Source organism: Patella vulgata, chromosome 8, assembly GCF_932274485.2.
Source record: "Patella vulgata chromosome 8, xgPatVulg1.2, whole genome shotgun sequence".
NCBI classification, from domain to species: domain Eukaryota; kingdom Metazoa; phylum Mollusca; class Gastropoda; family Patellidae; genus Patella; species Patella vulgata.
This window is the reverse complement of record NC_065886.2, coordinates 18,615,112-18,631,695: the sequence shown is the minus strand read 5'-3', so window position 1 is coordinate 18,631,695 and position 16,584 is coordinate 18,615,112. Positions and strand designations below refer to the sequence as shown.

The window sequence follows — 16,584 nt, the reverse complement described above, 5'->3', positions numbered from 1 at the left end:
GAGATCTTTGGGTTATAAGCATACATTTAAAGTTTTAAACCAAATCGGATAAAATTTCTGACCTCTACAGTGTTCACAAGCTAAAAACGTGATTTTTCGTACAAACAGGGGCCATAATCCATGAAGTTTCGATCCGATACATGCCAATATCGAAAGCAGCCCAGATCTTTTGGAGATAAACCTATATTTCAAGTTTTGTCAAAATCGGATAAGAATTGTGATCTGTAGAGTGTCCACAAACAAATTGTGGATTGACGGACAGGGGCGACGACAATATACGTCCACATGAAAATGTAACTTTAAAGATCTTGCTATGGTGATGAAGTATGGCTAAAACATATATTCGGGGGTGGGGGTGGGGAAATCTGATTATCGGTGGGTTGCTATTATTTTAGATGTTTCACTTTGTTTAACATATTATCCAGATGTTTTCATGGCCCCAAAAAGATTGTATATAAAATATTCGCAACCATTCCCTGATGATATAACAAAACAAAAACAGATGACATATCTATATAGTACCGAGCACTTATATTTTCAAAGGTACATGTTATATATAATATATTAGTACTATGTTTGTAAACAATTTATGTACAATACCAGAATAGATATTTCTTTGTATCCAGATTTAAATCTGTGATTTAAACAGTTTACAAAGAAAGAAACTGTAGCACATAGGTTTCTATATACAGCTACACCGGTGACAAATATATTACAAATTCGTTGACTCATATAATGAATATCCACTCCAATGGCACATGTAACTGCTCATGAATGCCCTAATTGTGAATTGAAATATATCATATGAACCAGTTGCCCATATTCAGTACTTAACATGATGAACACAGTCTACCCAAACGAGTCTAATGTGTCTCTTTAACTGTGAGTACATGTTCTGTACTGCTGATATTGACTCTGTTCATCATCATTGTACTGCTGACAATGATTCTGAAAACTGTTATTCATTGTACTTCTGACATTAACTCTGAACACTGTTAATCATGGTACACATGACACTGACTCGGCAGACATTGTTGCTAGTAAATACCATGCTTGGAACGTGAAATAGCACTCACATATTGACTATGAATATTTTAAAGACTCATTAACATCTGATATGTCTTGAATTTACATTTTCCATTGAATAGGGTGTAGCAGTTTTTGACTGATCACTAGTCTCCGTCAAGAGTAATATATTGGGTATCTGTTTCTGCTTCATGTTCATAGCATGTGTCCAGTGTTCACATCATGTTATCCAGTGATGTATCCGGTAATCAAGGCCACTAATGGACGCATCATGATACACGTTTCAAATCTGTCAGCTGGTGTCAGTAAAGAAGAAAGGTCAAACACATCTACACCCTTTTTTCCTCTACAGCTAAAGTCATAATGGATATACATATCCACACAGCAACATTGATCAGTCCACATAGGAAGATCACGCCATATAGGATGTTTACAAGCAAACTTAAATATTCACAAATGTATCATTGTCCCTGTCTGGCAGCAGCACTACCCGTCCGTGAAGGAGATGCAGCATCTGAAGGAACAACAGTTGCTGATTGAGCTTGTGAAACAGCTACTGAAGTGACAGTTTGAGGTGCTGTACTTGTCATAATCTTTCCCATTGTCTGAATCATGCTGACCCCCAGTGCTGTTCCAGCTTGACCTTGTGCCATGGCTTTTAGAGTTATTCCAGGAGGAGGCGTAATAATACGAGCATAAACTGGTTGAGCTTTTCCTTTAGGAGATCCTCGACCAGGTGTTTTAGTATTAGCTTGCATGATCTGTCCAGCTGGTAGGACATTACTACCAGGTTGTTGTAATGTGGGTTGTGATATAAGTATAGTAGCTTGACCAGGACGTATTTGACCCTGTGATGATAAGACAGTTCGAACAACTTGTAGATTCTGTCCTCCTTTACCTGCCGTGTTACTCACTATAATAGGTGTACCTGTAATATACAAAAATACAAAAAATAATGTTAAAATGAAATGAGGTTTAACGCCTTACTTTTGTGCACCGACTGGACTAATAAAGATGGGATACAGTGTGCGATGAGGGAAACTTTGCTTAGACAGCTGCGATACAGCCTATTTTTATTTCCAATTACTACTGTCCAGGGTTCTTTTGTGTGCACGCCAATGTGTATACAGGATCTGTTTGGGTTTTTTTTGTCCCATCTGAATGACTAGACATAAACAAATCATTATGGGACTAACACATGGTAACTCTTTAGTTTATTTTTAACCATGTGAGAGAATCTGTTTAGTTATGAAGAAATCAGGAGAAATAACACATGGTTAGTAGGATGTCTTGTCACATACAAGTGTTATCAGATGGTCATAAGGTCTGTCATCAATTCAAGTGGTTGGTATTTATGGCTTGTGTGCATTACTCCCAATTCTAAAACAATTTGTTGAAATAAAGTCTCAAACACCCAGACTGGTCTGGAGGTTTTGCTACCTGAAAAGGTACTTTTTAAGGGAAGCAACTCCATTTAACGAAACCTGATCTACAATATGCACACATACACATATCCCGTAAGTCACTGCATGAGCTGTTCATTATTTGTAATAAATAACTAGTGGTTGACCAAGAATTGCACGGGTAGTAGTATAACTCAGGAAGTAATCAGTCATTCAATTAACCAATCAGTGTCGATTTTTCAAGTGGCTATTCGGAAATATAACTTTTGTTTTCTATCGCTACTAATGTCTACCCACAGTTCCGTTTGCCAAACGACAAGAACTCGACTAACAAATCATTTAATTGGTTTATCCCTCATATCAAGCAGTATGCGGGTAATTTAACAACAATTCTAGATCCTGATGAAGTAAAAAGGAATTTTAATCAGATTTCTCCAGAAGTGGTATTGCAATGCCACTGGTTTGTCACTCGCCAGTTTTAGCCGACCGTATACCCCAAATTTCAGCCTCGGGGCAATCCCAGTGTAGCTGTCAAACACAGACAGACAAACAACAGTGACATACAGATATTATACCTTGTGTAGTTGATGTATTATCTGTTGTAGTAGATGTTTTTATACCACCACCAGGTGATTGCTGTAATATAAACTGTGTAGGTACTAGACCACCTTGACCAGGTAAAACTTTATTCTGGCCTATACCATGTAAACCTACAATATAATCATTAATATCAACAAAGGGAACAACAGTAAGGTGCCCCACTACAAAAAATATCCCCAAACATATTGATAATTAGGCCACACAAAATAAATGTCTTGTTTCTCGGGCAACTGACAGCTGAAACTGTAGGGAGGGAGGGCGTTTTCTTTTTTTTTTTTACTCATTGATGGTGCAAAATAAAATTTGGCTATTGCTGAAAATTGTTGGGGCGGGAGGGCGGTCTTTCTTTTTTTTTTTTTTTAAATGAGAAAGTCATTACTTGTTTACGTTTTTGCTTTCCGTTATATTCAACTTTATTGTACATACTTAAAACATAAACCCAAAATCAAGTCTACTAAAACACTGAGACTGAACACTGACTGAAAGGAAAATAATTTTCCATATTTAATTCACATAATTGAAATTGGTTTAAAATAAAATTCCATACGACTATGTAATAGCCCTCCATAAAGACAACAATATTTTTAAAAACTAAGCCTCTTTCACCAGGTGTATCAAAAATAATAATCATGGTAAACAGTATTTAAAACTAAATCTAGTATCGCCGGTTTATTTATAATTATTTACCGAATTCCAACCAATGCATGTCACACCGTGTCATCGGTATTGGAGATTGCCGGAAATACTGTTTCTTGGGATATTCGGTGTGTTTCTCAGGATATTCGGTGTTCTATCCGGTGTTTATATTGAATGACTATTTAAATCTAACTAACAACTGGTCAGTAAAACCATCAAATCGGTAATCCAATTATTATTTTCCGGATTATCGAAACTACCGTAAATGTGCTAATAATGACCCAGATTCTAAGGTATGCATTATGACGACTATCGTCATCGTATCGTATTCTTAGCTATAATTAATTAACCTGTTCTACGGTTCATTATCTTATCAATAGGATTTTCCAAACAAGGACCGACTGAAGCCGGCAATAATGAGCCGATTACGATCGAATGATTGAAATATTGTCGCCAATGACTTTTAACACGAATCAAATTCTAGTTTATCAGGGGAGGTAATTAATATCACGTGATACAAAATGGAGGTTCTTTCGATATCAATAAAAAAGGCAAATCTGCCAAACTTCGCCATTGTTCGGATAAAAAAGACAGCATGTTCATCTGAATCAGTTTTAATACATTTGAATAGATATACATGTATGGCGGATGTAGGTACATGCGGGATATTTTTTTTACGACGTGCTTGTCGATGTGCGGGCGGGCGTTACATATTTATTTTTTTTCATCAAGACTAATAAATAGACTGCACGCGCAACCAATTTTGCGTGCGGGCGGTGCCCGAGAAACAAGTTATTTTATTTGTGTTGCCTTATATAAAACACAACTTTAAATGGAAAACAATCACTGGGTCTCTGTCATGTTTCATTACTTGATTATTTGAGGATGAACACTAGCAGATCTTTTATTAGAGCCAATTTTCGGATTTCTGGGGCACCCTAACAAAAGTCTGTTTCCTTTTCAACCAAATGTCAGATTACAAGAATGTTTTAAACAAGTGGTTGCCATGCAAGATACACCCACATTTTGCAAAAGATGGATAGAGAACAAGCTAAAAAAAAAAATGGATTTTTTGTACAATCAGGGTCCACAATCCATGAAGTTACTGTCGGATACATGACCTGTAGACTGTCCACAAACAAATTGAGGACATGGGCGACAACAATATACATCTACATAAAAATGTGAGCGTATAAAAAGTGAAAGTGCTGTGTTTAGTGACAATATGAATATTTAAGATATTTTTCAAATTTCACTAATGTATTACTGGTACATGTATATTTTATTTATTTTTCACATATCACTAATGTATTATATGCATATCTAATTTATTTGTCACATTTCAGTGAAATTATATATCTAATTTATGTTTCACATAAGACTAATATATTATATGTATATCTAATTCATTTTGCACATTTCACTAAGTTACTACTGGTACATGTATATTTTATTTATTTTTCACATTTTGCTTATGTAGTTAAAGAAAAGTGGCAGATGTCATGTGACTTTACTAAGCCATAACTGCATAGAAATGGTGAGAAATATGATATATTGCTATGGATATATTCATTAGGACAAACGTTTGATTAAAGCACAGATCCTATTTTCGTTTCATTTTTTATAGTTCAAAATTTTGTTTTATTTGTCTGTACTACACCAGGATCTGGAAGAGTTGTTATAAAACATGTGTTCTGGATAGCGTGAGGGATTAGCCAATGAAACCATCTTTTACGACAACTTCTTGGCGTACGATGCACGGAACTGTGGGTAAACCACTAGAAACGTCAACACCGATTAATTAATCAATGTCTGACATCATGGGGTCAAAAGGCGCTCGTACGACCCCTGACGTGACCTTCCAGTACAACTGGTCAGATCTTCATGTAGTGTAGGCCATTGAAAGTATAGAAAAACAAAACAAAATATACATCTGTATTTTAATCAGATTAGTTTGATTGAAAAAAGAATCTAAAAAAACCTGTTTCAATGAAAGATAGATTATGGGAGATTAGATAAAGAGCTGACAGTTCTCGCTATAATAGTTAAAAACTAGATAATGTAAAGGTAATTTGTTGAAAATTTCAGTCAAATTGGTCCACTATGAACCGAGATATCAGCTTTGTAAATTTCCGCCTAGCCTCGTTCATCATTACTAAAGTTAGTAGTTAAAAAGCATAGTTTTGATTATCCATTGTTTTGATTTAATTATCAATGAGCATTTGCAGCATATAGGATTCTAATCCAGTCGATATCGAAGGCTAGCCTTGACATCGAGAGTTGATTATGGTCTGGATAAGTTAATTAATGTCTAATTAATAATTTAGATAACATTTCAGGCCTAAAGAAAGACCTGCGATAGGCAGATTTAGCTCTTGCATAATGCATGTTTAAGACATTTTATTTATACACCTACCATGTCGTAAAGAGATACTGCCAGGAGCTAACTGTGTAACTACTATACCAGCTTGTGATGGTGTTACAACTTTAGGTTGACTATTAACAACTTGTAGAGTCTGACCTACATTAGCTGTCGAGGTAGCAGGGGGCCTGGCTTGTGAAGATGTTACAGTTGTCGGTAGAGATACAGCTGTGGTAGGCTTACTTCCCGCTAAAAAATAATCAAAACATGTAATGAAATGTTTAACATGATTTCCAGTACCATCTGAATAACACTTTTCCATGTCACACCCGGCATCAATGACCAGAGAAAACCAGACTTGAAAATCATGAGGCACTTCCTTGACCAACACACTAGTCGTCGGAAATAGAAACCAAATAGGCTATTTGGTTTCTATTTCCGACGACTAGTGTGTTGGTCAAGAATAGGGATGTCCGGACCATCGTCTGTCCAAAGATGGCTACGCCCATTAACAAAGTTCCTTGTAATTTAACTTAACTTTTTGCATAGCACAAATATTGAAATGATGCGTAATTTTTAGACTTCCATAGATTCAGACATAACATACAAGACAAAAAATATCTGTTCATAGAAGTAACAACCAATTAAAATTCATTCAAGCTTTCCTAAAATCATATACTAAACAAAAACAGATTCTTTCGAAATATTCTACATTTACGTTTCATTGACACGCACCATCTTGGACTACTCCAACTGTACCTCAATGGCATGGTTCAGTAATTTCAGAATATGGTCCTGACTAAATGAAATTCAGATTCAGTTAGTTCGACCATAGTAAAGAAATCACAATAACAGAAGGTTGGCCTAGTTAGTCAGGCAGCGCTATGCAGAAATAACATGATAAGCCATTTGGGTAAAAATAAATACATACCAACAGCCACTAAACTTTTAGGTTGAGAGAACGTCATTATACCACTAGTTACCATCTGTGGTATCGATATAATAGTTCCTTGTGGTGTCTGTATTAATCCTAATGGATGGCCTTTACCCCCAATCTGTACCAGACCTTTATTTCCAATTGGGGTACCGGTTAATTGAAATGGTTTTCCTCCTCCTACAGGATGTACTATACTGCCACCTAGGAATAAAGAAATGAAATGAAATGGGGTTTAATGTCCTACTGTTCTGCTCCGACTGGGCTATGAGGGAAATTTTGCCTACTCTTATCTATTGAATTCCAATAGTCAAGGGATGATTTATGTGCACCCCAATCAGAAAAAACAGATAAACTTTCTCGGCCAACACTGGGATCTAACACAGGACCTCAAAGTCTAACTTTAATTACTACTCTATTTCAAACAAAGAGGGGAACATTATCAGCATCCATATATAGTGAATAATGGCTATCCTATTAAAGTTTACCTTGTATTTTAATGGTAGTTGTTCGAGGTACTTGGGCTCCAGGAATTCTAGGCTGACCCGCAGCTAATATGTTACCAACTGATACCATCTGAGCACCAGACATATGTTGTACCACCCGTGCCATCACTGGATTTTCTGTTGTGACTGGTGCTGATGATGGTTGAGATGAGACTGTCGTAGTTCCTACGCTGGAACCATGGCTTAAAGCCATTAACTTAGCTGTGGCTGATACTCCTTGAGCAGCAAGTGACGATGGGGGTGCCGAAACCTGTCTTTGTAAAAATATTTCTTGCTTGGAAGTTTGTGGATTGGTCACAGCTGTTAAAGAACCTTCTTGTAACATCTTCAGAGCCTGGGCATGAGTAAACATCATTTCTTTATTTGGCGTTGCTACTGCTGGACGAGATATACCAGTGGTAGGAGTGGCAGACTGAAGTATTTGTGCAGCAGTCTGTAACCCTTGAGAAGCAGTAACTATTGTTAGACCTGATGTTGTTGATACTAACTGAGCTGCCACGTTGAGTTTAACCGACGTCTGCTTCTGTGTTCCACCTCTAGGACTACTTTTTTGTGATTTCAGTTGATTTGCGATGGTTGTTGATCGTTTTGGACTTTGATGTGACTGGGAACTTGACACAGCTTGTGCATGTGCTTGTGCCACCAGATCTTCAATATTTATTTCAGAAGCTGTAGTTGTACTTGGTGTAGTTGTGTTATTACCTCTAGGACTAGTGGTACTGTTAGCAGATTCCTTGCTCTGTAATATACAATAACAAACGTACCCAGTTTCTTGAAATTTCAAATTATAAAGAGGTGGTATCAGTAAGTAAGAACAATTTAATCTATAGTTATGACTGGGATTTTAGAAGTTAAGTTAACCTCATAGTGAATAGGCCACCAGCAAAGACACAAATATAATAATGGTACAATTTTTTATCAAAACAAATGTGAAAGAGGTATATATATAAATACATCCACACTATTCTTGCTGAAAAGAGCAATGTTCAAAAGACAATTAAAACTTACAGCTTTTGAAGCTTTTGGTTTTTGAAGAGATTTCTTAGCTTTGGCTGCAGCTAGCTGTGCTTGGTGTATTCTCTCTGTAAACAATAATACATACCAGTTATATACTACTGATAAAACTGATTTTATTTTATTTAAAGGGATAGTGTAACTTTTGCAACTACTTAATATTGAATCAGATAAGTTAATAATTTGGACATATCCTCATATCTGCATACACTACAAATCCTTAGAATCTTGTGTATAGAAAACACCAGTCTTATTTTTACATTCAAACAATTATTGTACTATTGACTAATTCATTAAGAATTTGGAATGCTGGTCTGAAATAAAACAAGTAATCAACACACACATCACCAAGAAACAAAGATGCACTGTCCCTTTAATATTATATTATTACTACACTTTTAATTAAGTGTTTGATACTTAGACAGATACACATTTTACTCATAATTCAAATAATTCAACCAATCTGATTCTTTGTTTCTCCCGGCAACAATATCCAAGTTCTTCAGTTTATCAATTGTTTGTTTAAAACTGAGAACTCTAAACAATAGCAGACACACAGATGTAAACAAATCAAAAAAAAACATAAGTCAATAAAGTTTACCAAATTCTTGTTCTGAACGATTTCTGTGTAAATAGATCCATATTTTCTTGTTGACATCGTATTTAACACATGGATCTTTTTCTGAATGTAATCTATCTAATGCTCCACTAACAACAGTATTTATCTATAAAACAAAATGTTAAAGGAGCTATACCTCGAACTCAATATTTTCCATAACACTTCAAATTAAAATTCAATATTGGTCCATTTCAGTCAATATTGATGTTGTTATCTTGCCGTGAAAATGTGATATCCTAATATCCAATATTTAAGACATAATGAACATTTTATAATCAGTACACGAATCGTGTATTTCTATGATTTCGGGCTCCATTTGTAACAAAGATAGAGAAACATATCCTACAAGACACTGAGAAAGTAATTAGTAATGGCTGATTCCCAAATGGCAAAATAATAATTTAAAAAATGTGTAGAATGGATTAAGCAGTCATAATTGACTGCCATTCAATTTAGACAACTTTAAGGCTCCAGAGAATAGAGCCATCAATCTTTAAAAAATCTTTGAAAATAAATTCAAAATAATACATCCCATGATGCCAAATGTAGATTCTTGCTCTCTGACCTTTCATTTTAACATTTTATCACACAGAATGTTTAATTGTATAATCTATATAATGTAAAGTGATATATACTGTGGTGAAATAAATTCATTGCAATTAACATACAAGTGAACAGAAATTTTTCACGAAATTAATCAATTAAAACATTGTTTAATACCTAGGACGTTGAAAGAAAATTCAAAATAAATTAATGCATCCATATAGGTTTTAAGCAAATATGGTATCAAGTTACAATCTATGTGCTTTGTTCACAAAACAAAATGATATGAAATGGGTTTAATCGTGCTACTTTTCTGCCCCAACCAAGCTATGGAAGACTAGCGCTCAGCATACAGTGTGCTATGTAGGAAATCTTGTTTATTCTAAATCGAATTCCAAATGGGATGCTTCACATGCATGCCAATGTGTACACAGAAGCTAGTTGTTTTAATTTGTCTCATTTGATCGGCTAAGACGCTGTTCCTTGCCATTATTTTACCTGTGCATCTGTAACTCCTGTTGCTAGAAACTGAGAATCTTTTAATATTTCACAAATATCAGCTCTAGTACCTTCACCATTGGGTAATCTAGCAGCTGCATCTCGTACTGAAATAATAAAACATCAAACTTACATACACATGTATCACCAGGGAGCAGATAAAGTTTCATTTTAATCTAGACTCAGGGAACCGGATACTGAGCATCAAGTTGGAATATAATTAGAGATCTACTGCCACTGGGACATGGCATCCATCCCAAAAAAATTATGATGGCGAGTTAAAATTTGATGCAGTGAAAATGAATTATTAACTTGCTGGGAGCTTAATTTTTTGCTAGAATTTATTTTCGGCGGACCTTCCAACAATCTGCAGAAGAAGTAAAGTAACCACTGGATGGAAAATTGACAGTCAGAAATGAGGTTCTGGACAACTGTCAGCTGGGATCAATGACAATTCCCAACAAGAAACCCACTTTTATAATTGTTTTTAAATAATAAACATTTTAGAATAAAGACTTTTGACATACATTTATTGACCAGAAGACAAACAGACGTCCCAACTGCATTCGATTTATCTGAAAGGATTGTCTAAGAACGAGAATTCTTTTTTTGTATGGCCTTAGAATGATAAGGATTGTGACATACCTATGGTTAGTATGGTGACATAAGCTGGACGATCTGATATTAATAATGCATGTTCTCTGGCTTTAGTCATAGCACTATCTTTACTATATACACCTTTAACAGGACCAACTACAGACTCGTAACCATGTACTGAATATGTGTAGGGTTTGTGAGGTTCATAAAAACGTTGTTCTTCCTGAAATAACAACAGATTGTACACATAGCTCGACTTTAATGGGGTTCCACACTTATATGTAGCTACATTTATTGTGTCTTCAAATGTCTTCCAGGATAGAAACTTACAAGGAGATAGGCAATTATATGTATATAAGCAAAATAAGAAAAATGGGTTCTAATGCTGTTGATAGTCATTTGCATTTTTCTGACAATATTTAATTTTTCACGGCTTAATCTATGCTAAAATTTACTCAAATTATTTAACAGAGAGAGAGAGAGAGAGAGAGAGAGAAGAAAGATAGGATTTAAGTCTACTCTATACAAACTGGACAGGCGACCCTACTCCTTGTCACATATAAACAAAGATTTAATTAAGAAAACAAAATCAAAATACCAAGGGTTGATAACCTCCAGTCTTGGATTCATACTGATTTAAAAGAGGCTCATGGACTACACTGGCCTGTGTTGGCTATATCTTATCTATCGAGTTTAGTGGATGCTGAATATTGACAAATTTTCAACTTTGAACAGAATTGAACCATTTTTGGACTAATATTTGTTCTGGAGATGCCAATTCATAATACTGTATTTTGCAAGGGATGAGGAATCGCTCAAATGAAGCAATAATGATCCACCGATGACAATATTCACTTCCCGAAATAATTGGCTAGCTTGCTTTACCTCCTAACAGAAATAAAATGGAAATATTACAAAATACATAGTTTTTTGAATGAAATTTTTTGAGTTTTATTAGATTAAATCATTTCTAAAGACAGACTATTAGTATCATCATTACGTTACTGTTGAGATTTACTTTCATAAAGAATATTACCTGTTCTCTAAATTTATCTTTTTCTTCTTCTGTTGTTGCTTTAACTACATAATCTGTTTTACTATAATATATCAAATTATATTAAATATATGTGAAATTAATCAGTCATTTACATCTTATATTCTATTTTACTATATGAATCACCAATATTAATGCAATAATTACTTTCATTATTTATTTTTTAGGAGATTTATTATCTCCCTTGTCTCTATCCGAACAATCAGCTAATTACTGACAGCTTTCACAATTTCACTCAAAATTGTTAAGTCAAAAGGATTAGCATGAATTGTACACATAGTAGTTGAATTTTCTTAACATTTTCTAACATTAACATCCCACAGTAAAATATAAATAGAATTGATTGACATGCTGAGACATCAAAATCTAACAATCAAGGTTTATTTTATATGGGGAGGGGTGCGAATGGTTAGCACGTACACGTGAAATCATTGACTCAAGTGGCATGGTTTCGATTTGCTGCTTGTACGTGACAAGGAGTAGGGTTGCATGTCCAACCTCATGGGTTTTCTTTGGGTTCTCTGGTTTCCTCCCACTGCTAAAGAAAATTGAACCATGTGTTAGCCCTGAAAGCATATAGCGGTCTTTAGAAGTGGGAGGAAACTGGACGACCCGGAGAACAGCTATGTTGTTGGACAGACGACCCTACTTCTTGTCACATACAAGATGCCACACCTGACTAGCGGCATCCTCATAGGGACATTCTAGTCCGTAATTTAGATGAGACAAAAACGAACCTTCTAGCTGGTGGAGGAGTACTCTGATTAGCTTCAAAACCATCAAACATATGACCATCTTTATTCTGTAGCCAGTAATTATATAACGGCAACAATTTATCAGGGGAATCACGACCAACACCAATCCATTTCCAATGTTGTGGTCTTTCTTTATAATCTACATATGGTATAAAATTATCTACTCCATAGCCTGTAAATAAAAACATTTGACACTCTTAAAATATACATTAAACACGCTATAGTCTATCTTCAAATTTAGAATTAATGTCATATATCAGATAACTACAGTACAAATTAAAAGTTCTGTCCAAGAAATCTATATATAAAACTGGACAATTCTTAGGTGAAATTCTCTTAGAATCCTATAACCTAATCCTGTGCATGTGTCGGAAGCTCTGTGATAATTTTTCAAAGAGATACAATGGTTTAGTTTTCGTGAAATTTGCTAACAACCACCTGCAGTAATGTCTGGATAACTTTGTTTTATGAGCATGCTGTCGTAGTTATGTTTATCATGTCACTCAGTAAACAATAGCTACAAGAGAAAAAAATTGCTTTATTATGCTGTTATTCCACAAAGACACTTTCAAATGTCAATGCTAATGTGTAAATTAGTGGATCTCAGTTATCCTTCCTATCTTAATAACTAGGCACACAACCTTACATGCTGCAGGTATTATCTCTCACAAGTGAGAAAGTTCAGATGCTTCCTCGCAGTCATCCACAGAAAAACAGCAAAGAAAATTTTATTTGTGTGAATCTAAGAAATAAGGGAACACCATACCTAATGCATCTCCAGATAGAAATTTAAGAGCTGATAAAACACAATCAGGCCAGTTAGTATGTTGTTTAAACCAGGCATTTAGTGAACTTGATGTAGATTCCTGCCATTCTCTCATCTTCTCCTCTAACTATACAATATACAAATAATAACTATACAATATACAATTATACAATATACAATTAATAACTATACAATATACAATTAATAACTATACAATATACAAATGATAATTATACAATAAACAAATAATAAATATACAAATAATAACTATACAATATACAAATAATAACTATACAATATACAAATAATAACTATACAATATACAAATAATAAAATATACAAATAATAAAATCCAAAATTGCAATTATCAATGACATTATCTATTTAATTTCAAAATAACTATAAATCAATTACACTGTTCCTGTATCTACTGTACTTACATTACGACTTTAAAGGAATAGTCCCAGATATATTACAGTGAATAAGACTAGTTAATTTAGGATCAAAGACTCTTACAAAACCTTTATCCTAGTATGGTTCAAGGAAATACAAACATTTAGTCCACATGTAAATTCAACACTATGACTTTATATATGTCGAAGTTTAAGTGGTAAGCAAGCATCCTGATTATCAAGCTACTCATACAACTGAAGAATGACATTTCTTAAATGAGCAATGTATTCCTGTTAAGCAAAAATAGCAATCATTTCTGAACAACTCAACGTTAGACATTTTCAAACAATCTTTATATTCCTTTCCTTTTCAACATGAAACATCATGGCTAGTTATATTGACCAATGTTTTATTTGGTTATTTTTCATGTCGCCTTCAACATTGCTAAGCAATATATATAACAAATTGTATATTTCATTAACTTTCAGATTTGAGAATTAGAAAACATTAAAAAATACCTTAGGCAGTGTACATTTCATGTCTGGAAATTCACACATAATGTCTCTTATTAAAACAAAGAAATTATCCGCTTTTCCATTTTCTAACTTGGTATTTGACATCGAATTACTGAAAAATTTGAACCAATATATAGAATAAAACATAAGCACTATATTAATGAATAACATTTAGAAGTTAAAATTGAACAAAAGAAGATCTAACTTCTTTAATTGGAAAATACACAATGTTTCCACCATTATGTAATGGACATTCTGAAGTAAAATTACAAAAATTACAATACCAAACCAGTTTTACTTACTTATAAACAATGACAGCGATAAATTGTGTTGTCAACCGTTTTGGTTATTAAAGTGCAAACCAAGGAATCCATTTAAAACTAGTTTCCATACGATATCTGGTTAATTAAGAAACTTACTTTGGTAGAGGAAAGTCTGGTTAATCAAGAAACTTACTCTGGTAGAGGAAAGTCTGGTTAATCAAGAAACTTACTCTAGTAGAGGAAAGTCTGGTTAATCAAGAAACTTACTGTGGTGGAGGAAAGTCTGGTTAATTAAAAACTTACTCTGGTAGAGGAAAGTCTGGAACAGCATCAACATGTGGATTTAATATTTCATCAGATACTTCGATATTTTCTGTTCTAGTATGTAATGGTGGAGATACAGCATCAATGACTTCTTCTGTTGGTTTATCACTAGTTTCCTTCTTTATTTTCTTCTTCAATTTCTTCTCATCTTTCATCTTTATTATTTTCTTTTTAACAGTACCTCCATTTTGGCCGTTATGATTACCTGCTGAATACAGACATGGAAAAAGATGTAATCTATAATCAAATAAATAAAATGAAATGAAATGGGGTTTAACGTTCTACTGTTCTACTCTGACTTGGATAATGAAGATGGGCAAATGCCATGTGGTGTGCCTATTCTTATATCAAATTCCAACTGCCAAGGGATCTTTTACGGGAACGCCAATGCGTACACGGAGCCTCAGTTTTTCCTCACATCCAAACAACTAGACAGCTGTCCTTGTCAGGCTCTCCATCCTGCACCACTGACAAGGGGAAACCAAGCCAAAAATCCAGAGGAACTTTCCTGGCCAACACCGGGTTCGAACCTGTGAACTCCAGGCTAGTGAGCCAGCATGTTACCCACTTGGCCATTGTGGCTCCATACATCAAAACATCCGGTGTAACTCCAGTATAACTTAGAGACTAACATGTTATTTTAAAAGTTTATTCAGGTGAGAGGTAAATAAATGGGGAGGAAACGTTGTCTCGGCTAGTGTCTGTTTCCATAATTTAACATGGATCCAATTTTAACCACCTCTAGCATTAAAATCATCCGAAAAAACAAACACTTTCAGGGGCTCTATTGTTCATGATAAAAATCATAAACATACTATAAAACACTATAAAATATAATAATGTGTATTATCGTACAAGTCCACTAAAACTGCTGTCCTGTTAAGATGACCATTCACCTACCTGATGGAGATTTAGAATTTTTCTTATTAGCCTGACATCTTTGTAAGATATCTTGTAATGTTATGTTTGTTGTATCTAATTCAGGTAATTCCTATAATATAAATTTATATATCAATAATTACAACCATCTATTGGGTATACTAATCTATCTACATAAAAACATCCTTATAACCAAAGATCTTAACAGTGAGTCTGAAAGATGTGATCTACAATATTCATTAGCCACACAGTCTTCAATAGACAATTAATGAATCACTAACTATCTAATCTATACTAATATTTGTGACTGTGGTTTGTTTGTCTGTCTGTCTGTCTGTCTGTTCAGGGTTGGCAGCTACAATTGGGCGGTCCCGAGGCTGAATTTGGGGAGTAACATATGCTAGGTGGTGTTGACCTACCACTTCTGGTTTCAGAGTTACGGGCACAACCTGGGCAGCACCTGTTTATCCCCTCGTAATATATGTATAGATCAAATGTAGTGAAAATAAGACATTTAGCATCTTATATTTTATACAAAAGTTGTACAGTAAGGTTATATTTGAGGTCATAATAAAGACAGCCAAATTTTTTAACTATTTCCTTTGTATGCTCAATGTAGGCAACCCATTAGCTACTTCAGTCTTTTTTTTTAATGTGTATATTTCTTGCAATATATGAAACTTCTCTGTATTATTTTACTGAGTCAGTCAACTTATATGGTTTCATAAATATTTAATTATTTATTTATCACAGACATATTCAGATTGTTTCTAAAGTCTGGTAATAAGATTAGGTACAAAGTAAATATATCTATAATGAGTACCCAGATCCTGTCTCATATAGAAAATAAAACAAATAGACTTACAGCTTGTTCTATTTTCTTGCGTTTATGACTTT

The 16,584-nt window shown here is 34.4% G+C and overlaps 1 protein-coding gene across 1 annotated transcript; it reads right to left on the bottom strand.

The window, feature by feature from the left end:
* Positions 1-503: 503 nt before the first annotated feature.
* LOC126829497 (nuclear factor related to kappa-B-binding protein) lies at positions 504-14,691 on the bottom strand. The gene is made up of 14 exons (XM_050559409.1): positions 14,678-14,691; positions 14,225-14,333; positions 13,314-13,440; positions 12,530-12,719; positions 11,775-11,835; positions 10,787-10,961; positions 10,142-10,248; positions 9,083-9,206; positions 8,476-8,549; positions 7,450-8,206; positions 6,959-7,165; positions 6,082-6,276; positions 3,005-3,139; positions 504-1,954 (listed from the first exon to the last, which is right to left on the bottom strand). Exons 2-14 carry the CDS (start codon positions 14,324-14,326, stop codon positions 1,488-1,490), a joined length of 2,721 nt encoding a protein of 906 aa, XP_050415366.1. The 5' UTR covers positions 14,327-14,333; positions 14,678-14,691; the 3' UTR covers positions 504-1,487.
* Positions 14,692-16,584: the final 1,893 nt, after the last annotated feature.

Bases quoted from the DNA above. Each gene is read 5' to 3' on its own strand.
- LOC126829497 (XM_050559409.1), bottom strand. From the start codon at position 14,326: ATGTCAAATACCAAGTTAGAAAATGGAAAAGCGGATAATTTCTTTGTT. The intron at 12,720-13,313 runs GTATGGTGTTCC...TTTTATTTACAG, and splicing joins TCTATCTGGAGATGCATTAG to GCTATGGAGTAGATAATTTT. The intron at 8,207-8,475 runs GTAAGTTTTAAT...TGTATATTACAG, and splicing joins AACCAAAAGCTTCAAAAGCT to AGCAAGGAATCTGCTAACAG.